Here is a 20,061-nt window from a genome sequence, read left to right on the forward strand (position 1 = left end):
CAGCTATTGAACTTCTCTTCATTGTACTCGAACTACTACTGGCTGTTCCATCCAAGGAAAAGTAAATGTTTGCCAAACAGTTCATGTCATACCACCTGTTGCATTTGGTGACTTGGTCATTCCTAGTAGTAGAGCATAGTTATTTATACAAACATCAAACATTCCAGAATGCTTATATTTTACACCCTTTGAATATTCCAGATATACAGACATTACAGACACATGGGTAAGATGTATCAGAGCCTTCCAGAATGTAAAAACAAATAATTGTTGGTGGTCGGGTTTCAAGTGGTGACCTGTAACATACCAGCCAACGCTGCTATCCACTACGCTACACAGCATGTGCTAGAGGTTTCAGCAATAAGTTTTCCGTATGAAAATCCTCATTGCTACCTACACCTTATTTTCCTTTTGGGTTTAGCATATTTTCATTTTCCTTAAATGTGAGTGACTCTTCTCATCACCAAGACTGTACATGTTTTTCATTGTCACTCTTGAAAGGAAGTTTTCATTTTAATTTATGAAATACAGCATTCTCTTGCAAACATATTTCAGTTCTGTTCTAATGTTGATGATAATCTGTTTGATAATGTGCTTTTTCTTTGAATTTTGTGTCTCAGTGCTATGCCAGTTAAATGGTTTAGTTTGTGTTGCTCAATACTATAGATAAAAGAATGCAGCACCACTTTTTAAGTTACAGTTCATCATACGTTGTTGCACTGTATTTTATTGATTCAAGAAATCATAATTTTGTACAATTTGTATGTATCATTTTTGCAAGTTAAGATATTGAACAAGTTGTTATTAGGAGCCATAAGTGCCAAGCATTAGGCTCCTCTTGTTACAAATGTTGCCTTTTCATTAAGAATTACCTTGTTTTTCTTATACTCATTTCTGTCTGTATGATTCTTTAAAATTGTTCACCAGGATACTATGGTTAACCAGTTAACAAGTGCTAAAATTTGCAGTGGTGCACTGCAGGAAAAAAAAAAGAAAATAAAAAGGAGAGAGCATTGTGATGCTCAGACAGTTGGCTCCTCAGATATGAAAGTGCTGCCAGCCAAAAGCATAGAGTATGAGATAGCTCTTGACCACAGATAACTCATGACCCTAAATACAGTGACCCACCATACTCTCTGGATGTTTCCACCTTTGACTTCTTTTTGTTTGCTAGCATGAAAAGGGACCTAAATCTAAAGCATTGGCAAAAAATAAAAGAGGCAAGATAAAATTTTGTAAATGTATTATTTTCTGGCACAACAACAATAATTTCAACAAGAAATTACTGGTTTTGGCTGTCACCTACCATACGCAGATCCTTCAAACAGATAATGGTTGGTCAACTGTTTCAAATTAGCATGTAGTAGTGGCATGTAACAGGAGGACCTGCCATTATTATCCTTTGTGCATAAGAAATAAATTGTATTTACTTTTGGACTCCCTCTTGTAACCAGACCCTTTCATTATTATCTTGTGCAACATGCTTAGGGGCAGATTACTGAATGCTGCCAGTGCCTACTTTTTGTGACCTTTCATTCAGACTGTTAACAATGAATATGCCTATTTAACAAAAGTAGCACATGAAAATTAAGCCAGTTGTCCTCCATAGCTCAATCGTCCCTCAGTTGTATGCCTTTTTATGAGTGGTTTGTAACCTTACCCTCCCACACATCACTATCAAGATTCTCTGCCTTTGCACAAATTTTGAAAGCTTCAAGAGACATAAGATATATAAAAGAATAACTTTTTACTTATCTTCATTATCTCGTTGTTTTCGATGGCTCAAAAGTTTTGTCTAGGGGTGCATTCTTGCAGCTGAAATTTCGATTTTGTCAATTCTTGATGACTAAATAATTGATAAGGATTTGCCGGTATTATTCTTGAATTTTATTCTTTGTCACATCTTTGAACATCACACCATTTTTATGTTTTCCACATTCAAAAACACCAATAATTACACAGTTGGTGACAAACTTAGAAAATGTCTATTTGCATCAGAGGCATGGCCACTCCTACTTACATTCTGCAGTACTCACATTATTCCAAAGAGTTTACAAAGCAAAAGAGTTTAAAAAATTTTCTTTTTAAAAGAAAAGTAGATTCAACTGTTAGTACATATAGATTGTAACCCATTAATTTCTTTTTTTATACAATTTAGCCTGAAATATAATACATCAGATCCAAAATCATATGAATTCTTGTAGTGAAACAGCGGGGATAATTTTAACCTATGCAAGAATTGATAGTGTACTTGGTATAGATTAACTCTATATAAAAATGGGTAATGTTAGAGGAGGGTGATTCATTATAGATCGGTGTGGAATGTGAGATAGCAGCAGAGAACTCATTGTGGATTTTACAGCACATTGGCAGTACTTATTCTGTTAGGTATGCCCACTTCAATTTTCAACCATCAGAAAAATAGTGTCTTATTTTACAAGCACTTTTTGAATCAAGTAAATACAGAGTGTGTGCCTTTATCTTTTAGGTCCACCCATTGTAATGCCTTTCATATTCCCAACCAACTTGCGAGAAGGGGCAAGAGCACAGATCAGCTGCAGCGTCTCTTCTGGTGACCTCCCTATTCGATTCTCATGGTTGAAGGACAATGGACCAATACCGGACGTACTCCAGGTAATCATGCAATTGTCTTTCCCAACTAATAATTTCTGAAAATTCTAATGTACAGCCAGCTATATCTTACTCTATGTGTATATGATAATGGAAAGTTATGCATGGAATTCAAATAACGGAAGGGGCATAGGTCACAGCTTGCTATATAGTTGAGATAGTATTGAGCAGTTGATGGAAATATAAACAAAACTGAAAACTTTGCTTAGCTCTTGGACAGTTGTTTTCGCGCACTTGTTTTTGTGTGTGTGTGTGTGTGTGTGTCTTCCTGTACAAGCTCTGAAGAAGAACACTTTCGAAAATCTCATCTACATTGTCAACCTTATTTAAGTACGTAGCAACCCATCAGCACCTCAGCTCCATGGTGAGCGTACTCAGGGTGAATCAGGAAGAAAGGTACATGCTATCAGGGGTGATAGTATTAGTGATTCTGAGCAAAAAACTTCATGTGGACGTATGCTCTGTTCCGAATGATTTCCGAGACAGAACACATTTAATATCACTTTTGTACATTTTTCGTGAATAGCTCAAAAACCGCACCCTCCAGCAAAAATGTGTTGCAGTACAAATTTAAACTGTATTAAATTTGCTGCAAAAAATGTCCTATTCGTTTTTTTCTATGGAACTAATGGTGTGTGCGAAGAGAGCGCAAGAATGTTGAAAAACTCACTCGACACACATGCGCTGTAGCTTACATGGTTTTGTAGGCCAATTTGATGTAGCATATTGAGGTAACAAGTTGAGACGAAGTTTGATACAGACACTTATGGTCTATCAAATCTGGAAACTATCTAAAATTGATCACAATAAAGGATGGCAGCCAAAAACAGTTGCAGGATAGAATTTTTTTATTAAAATTCTTGACCAAGGTTTCGGTACATATAAATATACCTTCATCAGAAGTAAAACTTCCTGAATAGAAAGACACATTCATTAGAAAAGCCATATCAACGAAAGTGAGAAACAGAAGCTTAAATAACGGTGAAATTGCTAAAGTAATACAGGCACACAATCTTTAGTACTTACTAAAATTACATCATGCTGATGTAATTTTAGTAAGTACATCATGCTGATGTAATTTTAGTAAGTACTAAAGATTGTGTGCCTGTATTACTTTAGCAATTTCACCGTTATTTAAGCTTCTGTTTCTCACTTTCGTTGATATGGCTTTTCTAATGAATGTGTCTTTCTATTCAGGAAGTTTTACTTCTGATGAAGGTATATTTTAACAGTTGCTGCTGCAGCCATGTTTAAAATCTTGACCTGAAATTGACCTACAAAAACTATATAAGCTACAGCACTTGAGCGTCAAGCGAGTTTTTCAACATTTGCGCACTCCCTTTGCACAAACCATTAGTTCTAGAGAAAAAAATGAATAGGACCTTTTTTGTAGGAAATTTAATATAGTTTAATTTTGTACTGTGGCATGTTTTCACTGGAGGGTGCGGTTTTTCAGTTAATCAAGAAAAATGCATAAAAGTGATATTAAATGTATTCTGTTTCAGAAACCATTCGGAATAGGGCATACGTCCATGTGAAGTTTTTTGTTCAGAATTACTAATACTATCACCCCTCAAAGCAAGTACCTTTCCTCCTGACTCGCGCTGTATTTTGCCAACACACTATGCAAGTGATGATCACTAGTATGGCAGAGTGGAATTGCACATTTGAATTAAAATGAATTTAAATTAAGAGTTAATCAAACAATGAAAGTCCAGGATGGAATAACAACAATATGGAAAGGATAGATTGCTACTCACCACATCGAAGAGGCGTTAAGTCTCAGACAGCCACAGTGAAAATAATTCTGCTACCACAGTCAGGTCTTAGTGCCCGGAGACAGTGGCCATATGTTTGCGAATATCTCTGAGTTTTCTCTTTCAGAAGATGGACTTTGTCTGAATGCTAAAATATTTCCAGCATACTTTTTAATTCTGCCTGTCTGTTACCCAACATCTCCTCTATGTGGTGAGTAGCAATCTTTTCTCCCCATATTGTTGTTAAATTAGGACTTAGACTGACAAAGAAAGTTGGATTTGGATGCCTTTGAGTGTCCTAATTTAGAGCTATGAGCAATTTGATTATAGTTTGTTTTTATTAAATTTGGCCAAAGTTGTGGTAGAAATCATGGTAGTTGCATCAGTCTTCTCATTTTGATAAATATGTGTTTTATATTGAAGCCAGTTAAGTTATGGTATGAGGTAAAGAGTCCAATTTCTGAAGATTATAATATCCACACACTGCTTCATTTGTGGCAAAAGGGTGGCAGTCTTGCATGAGCTCATTGCCGGTTTAGACCGTATTGTGAGTATTCATCCTTTTAAATCCTTTTAATACTGTGTAAATCACCACTGCATGCAACAGAGCTGCTCCCCTTCTTCCACCATGTGTGGCCGTTATAAATATGGTCTTAAGCTGATATTGGACCTGTGATTATTTACCTCGGAGATACTGAATATATTGGCCTGTATGTACAGTGGTGTCCAAAGGTTAAGCGACAAACCGCTATTTCCCCTTCCTGTGTCTAAGTACATTGTTCTGTTGTTTCTTGGATGTGGAGACTGTTGATACAGATGAAAATTGTATCACGAAGTCCAGAGAAGGACTGACCACATGTGACATCTGAAATAGTATGTTGTAACCTGTTGTAACCATGACCGTTCTGGTCGCGGGGTGGCTGAGAAAGCGCGGTGGGACCAAACGGAGAGCGGCCCGCAAACAAACAAACAAACAAACGGAAAGGACGGACACGAAACAATGACGGACAATCACGATAGACCTTACAACGACAACACGCAAGAAGCAACGGAGTGACAGAGACAAACAAACGAATCCAAGACGTTCACTAGTAATGAAAACAAAAAGCACGGTAAACAAGCTGTCTGTTCGTGAAATCTTCTCGGGTGATCAGCCGAGTAAAGGCGTCGTCTTCTCGCAACGTTTCGAAGGGTTTCGTACCCATCATCTTCAAGCGAAGTGTCGAGATGCTGTGTTGCGCGGTCCTATAAAGGCTCCTGGACCAGTGACTGATTCCGGGCGCTGACCAATCAGGTACCTGCGGAATCGGCCGCCGCGCCAGTGGTGGAGGGTTCGCGGCGCGGACCGGGCGTCGAGTCCCTGCCGGTTCCTAATACGTCTGTGGCCGCTACCGTCTTCGTGCCGGAGCGTTCTCTTCTAATTTTAGTTATTGCGGGATTCCAAGCTGTACTAAGTTGGAAACCAGTGTCTCGATTGATCAGGTTGCTGTTCAACCGAATTTCTACAGCCTCTTTGAAAACTGAATCCCAAAATCCTTTAGCGTCACACAGCTTCTTCGTACCCTCAAAGAGGAAGGTGTGTCCTTCGTTAAGGCTATGTTCTGCTACCGCCGATTTTTCTGTCTGACCAAGGCGTACATTTCTAATGTGTTCCGAGCGCCTCTGCGTGATGCAGCGCTGCGTTTGTCCGATGTATTTCGTACCACATTCACATTCAATACTGTATACGCCCGGAGTCTGCAGTCCTAGGTGGTCTTTGACTGAGCCAAGTATGTCCTTAATTTTACTTGGGGCATGAAAAATTGTCTTGATGTTGTGTTTCTCCAGAATGCGGGCAATCTTGGCTGTTGGCGGTCCCGCGTATGGTAGAAATGCCAGGCATCTGGTCTCATCTTCTTCTTCTGTTGTGTCTACCTTCCTGCTCTTGTGTAGGGCGCGCGAGATTTGCATCTCATTATAACCGTTGCTGCGGAATGTCTTCCTTAGGTGTTGTAACTCTGCAGGTAGGCTGTCATCATCACAGATAGACTTGGCCCTGTGCACAAGTGTGGAGGCAAATTTTATGAACAAGTGGATGGTGTAGCCATGGGGTCCCCCTTAGCTCCAGGCATCGCTAATCTTTACATGGAGCACTTTGAAGACATAGCCCTGGACACCGCCCCATTGAAACCTAAAGCCTTCTACAGATATGTGGATGACACTTTTGTCGTGTGGCCACATGGCAGAGAGAACCTGCAAGACTTCCTGCGACATCTCAACAGCATACACAGCAACATACAATTCACCATGGAGGTGGAAGAAAACGGAAGCTTGCCCTTCCTTGACATTCTAATCAAGAGGCACCCTGATGGCACCTTGGGTCACGCTGTGTATAGGAAGAAGACACATACGGATTTATACCTTCATGCACAGAGTTGCCACCATCCAGCACAACGCAACTCAGTGCTTAACACACTTGTGCACAGGGCCAAGTCTATCTGTGATGATGACAGCCTACCTGCAGAGTTACAACACCTAAGGAAGACCTTCCGCAGCAACGGTTATAATGAGACGCAAATCTCGCGCGCCCTACACAAGAGCAGGAAGGTAGACACACCAGAAGAAGAAGATGAGACCAGATGCCTGGCATTTCTACCATACGCGGGACCACCAACAGCCAAGATTGCCCGCATTCTGGAGAAACACAACATCAAGACAATTTTTCATGCCCCAAGTAAAATTAAGGACATACTTGGCTCAGTCAAAGACCACCTAGGACTGCAGACTCCGGGCGTATACAGTATTGAATGTGAATGTGGTACGAAATACATCGGACAAACGCAGCGCTGCATCACGCAGAGGCGCTCGGAACACATTAGAAATGTACGCCTTGGTCAGACAGAAAAATCGGCGGTAGCGGAACATAGCCTTAACGAAGGACACACCTTCCTCTTTGAGGGTACGAAGAAGCTGTGTGACGCTAAAGGATTTTGGGATTCAGTTTTCAAAGAGGCTGTAGAAATTCGGTTGAACAGCAACCTGATCAATCGAGACACTGGTTTCCAACTTAGTACAGCTTGGAATCCCGCAATAACTAAAATTAGAAGAGAACGCTCCGGCACGAAGACGGTAGCGGCCACAGACGTATTAGGAACCGGCAGGGACTTGACGCCCGGTCCGCGCCGCGAACCCTCCACCACTGGCGCGGCGGCCGATTCCGCAGGTACCTGATTGGTCGGCGCCCGGAATCAGTCACTGGTCCAGGAGCCTTTATAGGACCGCGCAACACAGCATCTCGACACTTCGCTTGAAGATGATGGGTACGAAACCCTTCGAAACGTTGCAAGAAGACGACGCCTTTACTCGGCTGATCACCCGAGAAGATTTCACGAATGGAATACGCCGAGAAAGTCTTAAATCACATTTAAGCTGTCTGTTGTCAAGGCGATATGTCAAAACTCACCCAGCGATTAGACTCGCTGGCTGAGCAAGAGGCAGGCACTTAAATATATGATTGGGGGGTGCCGCGATTGGCCACTGGAACCATGTGTTCTACTGTAGCACTGAAGTCCCCACATAGCCGAAGGGACCCATTGGGTTTCTGTATGACAACCAATGGCGTCGCCCTGGCACTGTAAGGCACAGGCTCCAGAACGCCAGCGGCCTGGAGCCGATCAAGTTCCTGCTTGACCGCCGGCCATAAGTCCACCGGAAGAGGCCGAGCCCAGAAAAAGCGAGGCTGTGCGTCTGGCTGTAGGGTAATGTGCACCTGAAATCCGGAAGCAAATCCGAGATCCATTGCAAACAACAACACAAAAGCGGAGCACAGATCATCCACATACTGAAAAGAAACAGCCGTGGAAATGACCTTAACTTCGTTGGAAGTTGAAAATCCAAACAGTTGAAATGCATCCAGGCCAAAAATATTTGAAACCGACGGACGGTCAATGACAAAGAGGGTAAGGAGCCAGGGAACACCCTTGTATGTCACCTAGACGATGAACTGCCCACGAAGGGCAGGCGACCAAACGGCGAGAGGGAGGTGACAAGTCAGGAGAGCCCAGCTGGGTATATGTCGCCATATTAATCAGGGAGACAGGAGCCCCAGTGTCGACCTGAAAACTGACATACTCAGTGAAAAGGCGAAGCGTGAGGAAAAGCTTCCGCATGATGGGTCATCCTGTGGGACGACCTAGGAGGGGCAAGACTGGAGAGAGTCGAGCGACTATGACAAACCAATCGGATGTGGCCCTCCTTTTTACACAGCGTGCACGTCTTCCAGCGGTGGGGACGATCAGCTCAAGAACATGCAGTGAAGCACTAGGGGCAAGATGGAAGTGGACCGCGTGACCGGCGATGAGGGGCACGACGACGAGGGGCGACCGGAGGCGCCAATGCCATAGAGAGGTCGGACAACGAGAAGTCCCGACGGCGCTGGCCTCTGTCAGCCAGGCCACGTTGACGTTGGGAGGGCAAAACCCGCTGTGACACCTCGCTCACCCCCACCTGCAGCTGCGCCATAAGACGCTCGTTAGCTGCTTGAGCAATCTCAAAGGAGTGGGCAATGCGGAGAATCTCTTCCAAGGAGGGGTTGTTGAGTTTCAATGCTGCAGTATGGACCTCAGGATCAGGAGCCAGCTGAACCACCACATCCTGGATCAGGGAGTCTGCATATGAAGCCTTAGACTGCTGATTGGTGCACGTAAAATCGCATCGACGGCTGAGACCCTGCAAGTCCATGACCCAGGAAGGACACGATTGACCAGGCTGTTTATGGTACTGGTGGAACTCCAGCCGAGAGGCCACATGGTAGCGTTGGGAATAATAGTTTGTCAGCTAAAGGCATATCTCCTGGAAAGAGAGAGCCACAGGACTGAACAACGGCGCCAACTTGCAGAGAAGAAAGAACATGTCTGGGGAGGCCCAAGACAAAAACAACGACTGCTGCAAGGAGTCGTCCGTGACTTGAAAAGCCGTGATATGTAGTTTCAGCCAATGTAAGTAGGTTTCCCAGTCCTCTTTAGCATCATTAAAGGTTGGCAATGACGGTGGACGTGGGAAAGCATTGGACACCCGAGGACTCGGAAGCTGTTGCGGTAACGCGTCCCAGGCATCAGCTTTGTCTGTTAGAAACTGCAGCGACTGTTGTCTAACTGGAGCTGCTGCTGCTGCTGTATGAGCTGCTGCTGTTGCTCCAGAAGAGAGACCAACTTCGCCTCCATGCTAGCAACTACCACTGTTTACCTCGTCGCCAAAATTGTTCTAACCTGTTGTAACCGCGACCGTTCCGGTTGCGGGGTGGCTGAGGAAGTGCGACACAACCAAACAGAGAGTGGTCCGCAAACAAACAAACAAATGGAAAGGACGGACATGAAGCAACGACGGACGATCGAGAGAGACCTTATGAGGACAACACGCAAGAAGCAATGGAGTGACAGAGACAACCAAATCAATCCAAGATGTCCAATAGTAATGAAAACACAAGAATGGTAAACACGCTGTCTGTTGTCGAGGCGATATGTCAAGACTCACACAACGATTAGACTCGCTGGCTGAGCGGGAGGCAGGCACTTAAATGCACGATCGGGGGTGCTGCGATTGGTGGCTGGAACCATGCGTTTCACTGTGGCGCCCTCACACTAAATGCGGGCCAGGAGGCGTGTGCCACCACGGCTAGTGCAGAGACCTCTAGGGGTCTTCGTCGTCCATGACAGCTGGTGCGGATTCAGATTCCGCGGAGGGCGGTACCAGAGAGTAGACCATTATTTGGCTGTATGGGCATGATGGAACCACCTTAGTTTGCATGGCAACTGGCATCTGACCTCACAGCATCCACTGGATATGTTGTATTGAGGCAAATGGTGTATAGAAGGCCTTGGCAGAGTGGCTTTTACTGTCAGAGATTTTCTGTATGTGTACCTCTGGCGCGACTTCACAGAAGGGATTGTGTAGAGTGGAGTTGTCAACATGCCGCCTGGATGCTCAAACAGTGGGCCGATGTTCTTCTCACAGATGAGTCCCAAATTGGTCTAGACTGTGAGTCTCGATGGATTCGCATCTGGAGGGAACGTGGGACACGGTCTCGGGACCCAACATTGTGGAAAGAGAGTGATATCAAGGAGGATCCGTAATGGTGTGGGCAGAGATTATGCTCACCATTTGAACAGCTTTTAATGAAATTGTATGGGTGAATCATCAAGGTTTAACTGCTGTCAGGTACAGTGATGCTATCATGAGACCTAGTGTAGTTGCTGTGAGGTGCTGTGGGCCTGACTTTGTGTTGAAGGACAATAAAGCTCGACCTCATAGAGCACAGGTGACTGATATTTTCTTGGAAACAGAAGATATTGCACGCATGGCATGGTCTGCTTGCTCTTCTGATTTGAATCCCATAGAGTATGTCTGGGATCACTACGGAGATCGGTTGCATCACATCTGCATCCACCAATCACTCGTCAAGAATGTGAGCTGCTCAGCAGGAAGAATGTGTGTTATTGCAACAACATAAGATTGATGACATAATTCACAGCATGCCCAGACCTGTATTGCTGCCAGAGGTTGTCACACCCCATGCTGAGCATAGTTATCAGTTGTTGGATTGTGTGTGCAAATCTGTTAAGTTAGAAAAAATGAAGAACATTTTTGCCTACCATTATGCTTTTTAGGCAACAGCCTTGCCGCAGTGGATACACCGGTTCCTGTCAGATCACCGAAGTTAAGCGCTGTCGGGAGTGGCCAGCACTTGGTTGGGTGACCATCCAGGCCGCCATGTGCTGCTGCCATTTTTCGGGGTGCACTCAGCCTCGTGATGCCAATTGAGGAGCTACTCGACCGAATAGTAGCGGCTTCGGTCAAGAATACCATCATAACGACCGGGAGAGCGGTGTGCTGACCACACGCCCCTCCTATCCGCATCCTCAGCTGAGGTGGATGGTCCCGATGGACCACTTGTGGCCTGATGATGGAGTGCTTTTATTATGCTTTTTGCAGTTGTTGATATTCTGTATTCTTTGCATTGTTTGTACTTTACTATAGCCTGTTTAAATTGTTTTGTGGCAAATTTCCGTTTTTTGTTTTAATTTTGGACACCAGCGTATTTATAAACCATAGACAATGAGAAAACAATGGAAATGAGAAATAGTATAATATATGATGGATTAGAGCATTATTCTGTTATATGGGCCTATAAAGCTAACATGATGGTCACGATGTTTAAATCTGGACAGCAGTACTCTATTAATTTAACAAATGTCTCCTATTATCAAGTTGCAGACTTGCTGCTTGCCTTTGAACAGCTTTCATGTTCTATCATTATTAATCTTCATACCATGCAGGTCACAGAAAAAGATGGGGGAGAATTTTTCAGTCTGCTTATATTTAATAAGCTGTCTTCACAACACAGTGGAACATACACCTGTGTGGCTTCGAATAATGCTGCTAGTGCTAACCACTCTTCACAGTTGCAGGTGAATGGTAAGTTAATGATTTATCATTACTATGTCTTCTCTCTTGTAGAAATCCCATGCAAAAAGCCAAACATATTGCTGGAGACTATGCTCATCCTCATAAATTCTGTTTCAGTCGCTCCTCGGTGGTTGATGGAGCCGCAAGATGTGTCTACTCTAGCTGGGAATTCACTGTTTGTTCATTGCCAGGCACAAGGTTTCCCTCATCCAGTTGTTTCTTGGATGCAAGGTCAAGGTGAGAAAACCTGTTGTAAAAGCACTTTAAAAGACCTTTACACTTACATTTATTGTGACTGCTTTTGTCTGTTAACAGCATATTGTGACTCATTCCAGTTCTCTGAAGGCCTGAGATTTATGAAGCTAATGTCTGTATGAATTGAGGAAAGATAAGCCAAGCTATTCAGTGGTCAGCTGAGTTATGACAGGTAGAGTTTACAGGTTCTGCAAGACATGCATGAATAAGGAGCTCCAAAAAGTCTCTTTTGTTATTTAGAATGCTGGTCTCAGTGAGAACTTTGAATATGGTTAATATACATTCCTGGCTTGGATATGTAGGAATCATGTTTTACTTCATAACTAGCAGAAGAGGAACAGGCCACAGGACTGAAAAGAAGAAACACTGGGCAGGAATTCTATTTCATTTCATTCAGATAGTGCAGTATACTAATATAACAACAGTAGTAAGAAATGTGAAATAGACACTTCACAAATTCCAAGAGACACCAGTTATACTTTCATCACTGAAGAAGACTTTAATCATCCATTAGTCAATTGAAATAACAACAATTTTACAAGTGATGAGTAGTATTAAATCCCTTCTCAGAAAACTACTTAGAACAAATTGTTCATAATCCCAACCATAATGGAAATATATTGGACCTAATGGTTACAAGTAGAACAGATCTCTTTGAACATGTCTACATCAAAAACAGTTATCAGTGACCTAGAAGCAGTTCCACCAACATTGATTACCAAGTACAGAGTGCAAATAAAATGAGAGAAAGATTTGCATGTTCAGTAAACGAGATAAATAACCATTTGTGTCATATCTTAATGAAGAAGTAAAACATTTATCTCTGACTTGGAGCATGTAGTTGAACTGTGACTGAAGTTGACAAGAAGAGCTGACCAGGTGCTGGATACATACATACCTACCTAACAGAACAGTTGATGATGGAAAAGACCCTCCTTGGTATACAGAGTATGTATAAAAACTTCTGAAGAAACAGTGACTACTGCGTAATAGGTGTAAAACAAAGCATAGGGAAAAATAGAGAAACTGAAACTGAAATGCTTTTAGCTTTGAAAAAGGCAATGCATGAGGCCTCCTATGGTGATCTTGGTAGAATTTTATCAAAATACCTTGCACAAAACCCAGAGAAATGCTACACTTATTAAAGACTGTTAGCGCTCAGATGCTCAAGGATGGTATAGGAACTAGAGATGGGCAAACACGTTCATCTTTGAGAAGTAGTTCATTGGTGATCATTCCTTTTTGAGAACAGTTCATTTTTACTTATTCACTGTTCCTTCTTTATCTAATAGTGTGCTATATGGCTTTTAGATAAATGCACCCCCCCCCCCCCCCCCCAAAAAAAAAAAAGAATCAAGTACACACAAGCATCACTTCTGCTTGGTAAATTCATTGATTTCTTCATGTAGACGGACTGTTTACTTTGATTTCCATTGCTTAAAGTGTTCTCAGAACATATCACATTAGTCAGATGATGTGACAGGCCACAAGCCGGGCAGAGAGAGCCCAGAACAAGCCGGATGGAAGTAACATTTACAGAACCTCTTTATGACCAAGTACTGACAACCCCAATTGTCATCCACTTTTGAGGGAAGCGTCTAGTCACAGCAAGTCCATTGTACTGGTTTGGAGTTCATTTACAGGAAACTCTATATACACTCCTGGAAATTGAAATAAGAACACCGTGAATTCATTGTCCCAGGAAAGGGAAACTTTATTGACACATTCCTGGGGTCAGATACATCACATGATCACACTGACAGAACCACAGGCACATAGACACAGGCAACAGAGCATGCACAATGTCAGCACTAGTACAGTGTATATCCACCTTTCGCAGCAATGCAGGCTGCTATTCTCCCATGGAGACGATCGTAGAGATGCTGGATGTAGTCCTGTGGAACGGCTTGCCATGCCATTTCCACCTGGCGCCTCAGTTGGACCAGCGTTCGTGCTGGACGTGCAGACCGCGTGAGACGACGCTTCATCCAGTCCCAAACATGCTCAATGGGGGACAGATCCGGAGATCTTGCTGGCCAGGGTAGTTGACTTACACCTTCTAGAGCACGTTGGGTGGCACGGGATACATGCGGACGTGCATTGTCCTGTTGGAACAGCAAGTTCCCTTGCCGGTCTAGGAATGGTAGAACGATGGGTTCGATGACGGTTTGGATGTACCGTGCACTATTCAGTGTCCCCTCGACGATCACCAGTGGTGTACGGCCAGTGTAGGAGATCTCTCCCCACACCATGATGCCGGGTGTTGGCCCTGTGTGCCTCGGTCGTATGCAGTCCTGATTGTGGCGCTCACCTGCACGGCGCCAAACACGCATACGACCATCATTGGCACCAAGGCAGAAGCGACTCTCATCGCTGAAGACGACACGTCTCCATTCGTCCCTCCATTCACGCCTGTCGCGACACCACTGGAGGCGGGCTGCACGATGTTGGGGCGTGAGCGGAAGACGGCCTAACGGTGTGCGGGACCGTAGCCCAGCTTCATGGAGACTGTTGCGAATGGTCCTCGCCGATACCCCAGGAGCAACAGTGTCCCTAATTTGTTGGGAAGTGGCGGTGCGGTCCCCTACGGCACTGCGTAGGATTCTACGGTCTTGGCGTGCATCCGTGCGTCGCTGTGGTCCGGTCCCAGGTCGACAGGCACGTGCACCTTCCGCCGACCACTGGCGACAACATCGATGTACTGTGGAGACCTCACGCCCCACGTGTTGAGCAATTCGGCGGTACGTCCACCCGGCCTCCCGCATGCCCACTACACGCCCTCGCTCAAAGTCCGTCAACTGCACATACGGTTCACATCCACGCTGTCGCGGCATGCTACCAGTGTTAAAGACTGCGATGGAGCTCCGTATGCCACGGCAAACTGGCTGACACTGACGGCGGCGGTGCACAAATGCTGCGCAGCTAGCGCCATTCGACGGCCAACACCGCGGTTCCTGGTGTGTCCGCTGTGCCGTGCGTGTGATCATTGCTTGTACAGCCCTCTTGCAGTGTCCGGAGCAAGTATGATGGGTCTGACACACCGGTGTCAATGTGTTCTTTTTTCCATTTCCAGGAGTGTATTTGTTTAGGAAATGGTAATATGAAATAACTGGAAATAAACTATCATCTGTCAAACCAACATTAACAGTTTTCTTCTACAATTTGCGGGTGTGCAAATTGTTGCATAGTTAAAGTGTCACAATTTGTGGAAAGTGAAGATTTATTTGGAAAGTTAATGACTTCCAACACAACAGCTCAGAAACAGTGAACTAAAATTAGAAGGTTTATATCAGCAATGGCAGCAACTACATAAATGTGCTGGGAGATCTTCAAAACTTAACAAGTGAAAAGAAACAAGACCTTTTTCCCTCAAACCTGTGACAAATTAGCACATACTGTTGCTTTGAAGACCTTTACAATGGGGAAAGATAACCAATTTTTGGTCAGTGAGTAGTTGGAAAATGCCCCAAGGTACATGTATGGAATCAGTCATCAGTTGTTTGAAAGAAAGAGAACTTCTGAGTGAGAACAGGCAGGTGAAACAGATATAAAAATCAACAACTCAGTAAATTACATGTTAATGTAATGATAAATCTTATGCACAAATATATTTGGAAAGAAAATAAAAGAAGAATCCATTACTAGGACAATGCTGCTAAGTTTACACAAATTTTGGTCATTTAACTAACTACAGAAAAAGTCGTCCATGAAACTCACACTGAATCTTTTTTCTGTTAAAACAACAATATAAGGAAAAGGATAGAATTGCAGCTCAAATGTCATCTTTACAGTGGGTAGCAGATAGGAAGAACATAAAGTCTGTTACAAAATTAGCTTTTGGCCAAATCCTTCAGAAAATAAAATACACACACATTCATTCACACAGAATCACAGTCTCTGTCACAATGGCATAAAATGCGTCCCCTTTTGGAGGTGAATGTGTTTTGATTGAAAGATTTTGGAAAATGATCATTTGTATTTACCCTGCAGCCATAGAAGATGTGACACAATTATATCTGTAGTTTTTGAATTAACTGCAAATTCTCTTAGAGAACGGTCTCATGGAGTATCTTCCATGTTCCAAAGGAATACATAATGCAAGGTGGATAGCAAAAGCCATTTATGTATGGTATCGAAGAAGTTTATGTTCCTTGAGGAAGCTGAACTGTGACCACAAGAACTTTGCAGTTGGTTCTGTTTGTATTTTCCTTACCATTATGTATGTAGAAGCATGATTCTGTGCCTCTTCAGAAGCCAAAATTCATATTTAGCTTTCAGAATTCTTTCAAAATTTGATATGTATATATCAGGTTGTCAATAGTGATATCCCATGTGTATCTTTACAAAAACTGAAAAAGTGGTGCACTGGTTAACACACTTGACTCACATTCAGGAGATGATGGTTCAAACCTGCATCGAGCCATCCAGGTTTAGGTTTTCTGTGAGTTCCCTGAATCAATCCAGGCAAATGCCGGTGTGGTTCCTTTGAAAAGGCACAGCCAGTTTTCTTCCTCGTCCTTGACACTGTCTGAACTTATGCTCTGTCTGTAAAACCAACCTTCCTTCCTTTTTTTGAAATATCACTTATGGTTCCTGTCCATTATTCTCTTGCCTTAATCTTCTGAATCAAAAATTAAAACAGTCATTATGCTGAATCATGTAGAAGAAGCAGAAATTGGAGGTGCATACAGGTTCAAGTAGAAATTGATCAAATCCTGAAGGTTCCATGGCAGAAAAAGATATTTCATTGAAGGATAAGTAGATTTAAAAGAAAATGTGATTCTCCAGTCATATTTGACCCACACACATAGTAAATAGTAGGTTTACAGATTGTATTATTAAAGTTAATGCAGCAATGTAGTATTAATTAAGGTGAAAATAATAAAGTTTTCACTAACAAGAGACTTCTGAACAAAATTTCTTTAAGAAAGATAAGAGGTGTAAGCAGATTACAATCATGTGAAATGAAGTTCCTTAGAGATAGGATAGGAGTAACAAGGAGAGATAGAATGAATAATGAAAGGCCTCACTGGAACTGTTACATAGTGAGAAAGTTCTCATTGCTACTCTCCTATCCTCCTTTGCTTAGGTTGAGCATGATTTATGATGACTTACACTGATGCTAACACAAAGATCATTGGAATGAAACTGGCAGTTCTGGAGACAAATGACAGCAGAGACAACAAAGTGAATGAATATCCAATACAAGTCGAGAGTGTAACAAAGTTGTACACTAAACAATCCAGGTATCAATCCAAATCGCAACCATAAATCAGACAAGGTGAAAATTCTACTGTTCAGTGGTGTGTAACTTAAGGCTCCAGTGACCCGCTAGCAATAGCCAGGCTGCAGTATTTAGCAGTAAATGCTTGTTAGACGACAGCATGACCTGACATGCACACCACAGCAGCTGCACATCGCGCAGGCGCAAGCTGCGGCTGTTGCCTGGAGCTCAAGTATCTCTGATGTGTTTTCCCTGTTGATACTCAGACTAGTTGGGGAATCTGAATCACTGTCAGATACTAAATTTAAGCACTCATTCTTCTGCCAGTATACATATGTAGAAAGGAAAGAAGCCCTAATAAGTGATTCAGTGGTAAGTACCCTCTGCCATGAACATCACATTGGTTTGCAGAGAGCAGCTGTAGATGTGGACAGAGAATATTGATGAATAAATTTTGACATTAAAATGAGACTCCAAATTGTTGCTGAACTTTTAAAAATAAAGGTTTATCTTATTTGAGCCAAAATTACCATATTGCAAGTTGATCTCAGGAGAACATCACAGTAGCCCAAGCATCACTGAAATGGAATTGCAGTGTATGGAGTCAAACATTGGCAGCTAATAGACAAAGACAGCAGCATTGTCTTGATTCATTAGTGCAGTACATGCAGAGAACACAGTGAGATGTGACACAGCAATGAGAATGTTTTGCATTTGATAAAGTGGGTGAGTATAGTCACTGAAAGTTCAAGTTATGGCCCAGAAATGATGTGAACTATTTTCACTGTGAGTTTAGAACATTTCTTCCTCATTATAACCAACAGATGACTTATCCTCTGCAAAGAATTGTAATATCACCAATAATAATGTGATAGTGCCACTCACTCCAATATTGATTTTGCCTCCCACTTTCAGTAAAAGTAACCATTTTTTAATTATCCATCTTAATGAATGATTTCCATTCTGCACTGTGCCACATTGTGGGGCGGCAGGGGGGGGGGGGGGTGAGGTGGATCTATCTCTTAATTTCTAGATTAGATCTTTCATCATAAGATGGAGTGTGTGGTGTTCTTCCTGGCAGATTAAAAGTGTGTGCCATATAGGGTAGGTACACAGGAGACCATATGTAAAGTTTGGAAAGTAGGAGACAGGCACTAGCGGAAATAAAGCTTCGAGGACAGGATGCAAGTTATGCTTGGATACCATAGCTGACAGGAGCAGTGCCCACGAAAAGCAAGGCTCCTGGTTTGTGTCCCAGTCTGGCACACAGTTTCAGTCTATCAGGAAGTTTTATCTCTCAGTATACAAAATCTATTTTTGCAGGAGCGTAAAGAGAACTTACAATTCATTGTCAAGAATTAAAATTTCCGCATTTTTATTTTTTTGTACAGGTGGCAAAGCATCGGATTTCCAACCAATCGATTCAGCAGACTCCCAAATAGTTGTGATGGCAAATGGGACACTTTTCATTCCATCTGCATCATCAGAGGTGGAAGGTTTCTACTTATGTCGTGCGGATAACAGTATTGGTGCTGGCCTCAGTAAGGTTGTTGAGATATCAGTCAATGGTAATAGAAACAGTTTGTTTTTAGTATCTGTATTAATCTTTTTTACCCCTGTTTTTAGTTGCCAAAGTAACCCAGGGTAGAAGATACAGCAACATATGATGAAACACAGTACTTTTTATGCATATTGATGTTTTTTAAATGAAAGGTGCTTTTTTCTGTAGACCAAGAGAAAAAAATGTGCTAATGGAATACAATGAAAAACATGGCATGCAATATGTTTCATGTTTCTTTCCTTAGAATGAATGATCACGTGAAAAGTTAGTATTCTATCGGTTTTTCATGTGCAGAATTTAATCTTATTCTTTCCTTGACTGATGTGTGCTCAGTGTACTTACTGGTTTTTAACATCTTTTTGATATTCTAAAAGTGACTGTCTACAAGAAATCTCAGGATATCCTTGAGTTTAGGTAATGAAACTTTTTGTCCTTTTTTCTCATTATTATAATGCTGTTATTGTCAGTGTTTTTTCAATATCATTCATTAACACAACACGTTTAGGACCTATAAATATAAGCAAAACCTAGCAACTGATCACCCAAGTCTTTTACATGCAGTGCCATTTATACAGTATCCATAATTTTCCATTACTTTATGACTGATTCAGACCTTTCCATCTTGCCTATTTAAGTGTTAGTTGCATTTTATATTCCTGCCTATAGTAAATCCTAAATAAATGTGATGTTCATGACCAAACCTGATCCTGTGATAAGTTTTTGTTATAGTTTGGTTCTTATTAATAGGTTTGTATATGTGTACTTTGTTGTTGCAATATAGGTCCTCAAACTGTTTAGGAATACAGCTCAGACAGCCATCTTTGTTATGCTGTGTGAGGAATGTTGTGACTCACCGATTATTCAGAGTGCCGCCGCGCAATTACGCACGTCCTCTACGTGCGGCGCTGTCTGCCAGCCATGCAGCAGCTGCGCCACCTAAGCGGCCAGCCGAGCAGCGGCCGCTAGACTGAGACTCAGTGTTTAATCGAATGCCGACTTGTTCACAGGTCCACTTACTCAGTGACTTATATGTGTTGTTGTGTTGTCCGAAATATATGTCTTAAATTTGAAGATTTAACAATTGGCGACGAGGTAGTGGATTTTTCCTTTTCACCATTGACTCGCAGGGTTCCATGGCTACTGTCGAGCAGCTCTTGCAAAATCTCCTTGAACAGCAAACGCTTCTAACA

The 20,061-nt window shown here is 42.5% G+C and overlaps 1 protein-coding gene across 1 annotated transcript in view; it reads left to right on the forward strand.

Moving 5' to 3' along the window:
* Positions 1-20,061, forward strand: part of LOC124598517 (Down syndrome cell adhesion molecule-like protein Dscam2) — a 439,700-nt gene that overhangs the window by 271,157 nt on the left and 148,482 nt on the right. Inside the window, exons 9-12 of the mRNA XM_047136006.1 lie at positions 2,489-2,634; positions 11,702-11,840; positions 11,949-12,080; positions 18,711-18,878. Of these exons, the coding sequence (XP_046991962.1) occupies positions 2,489-2,634; positions 11,702-11,840; positions 11,949-12,080; positions 18,711-18,878 (585 nt within the window). The remainder of the gene's footprint in view (positions 1-2,488; positions 2,635-11,701; positions 11,841-11,948; positions 12,081-18,710; positions 18,879-20,061) is intronic.

This window comes from Schistocerca americana, chromosome 1 (genome assembly GCF_021461395.2).
Source record: "Schistocerca americana isolate TAMUIC-IGC-003095 chromosome 1, iqSchAmer2.1, whole genome shotgun sequence".
Classification (NCBI taxonomy): domain Eukaryota; kingdom Metazoa; phylum Arthropoda; class Insecta; order Orthoptera; family Acrididae; genus Schistocerca; species Schistocerca americana.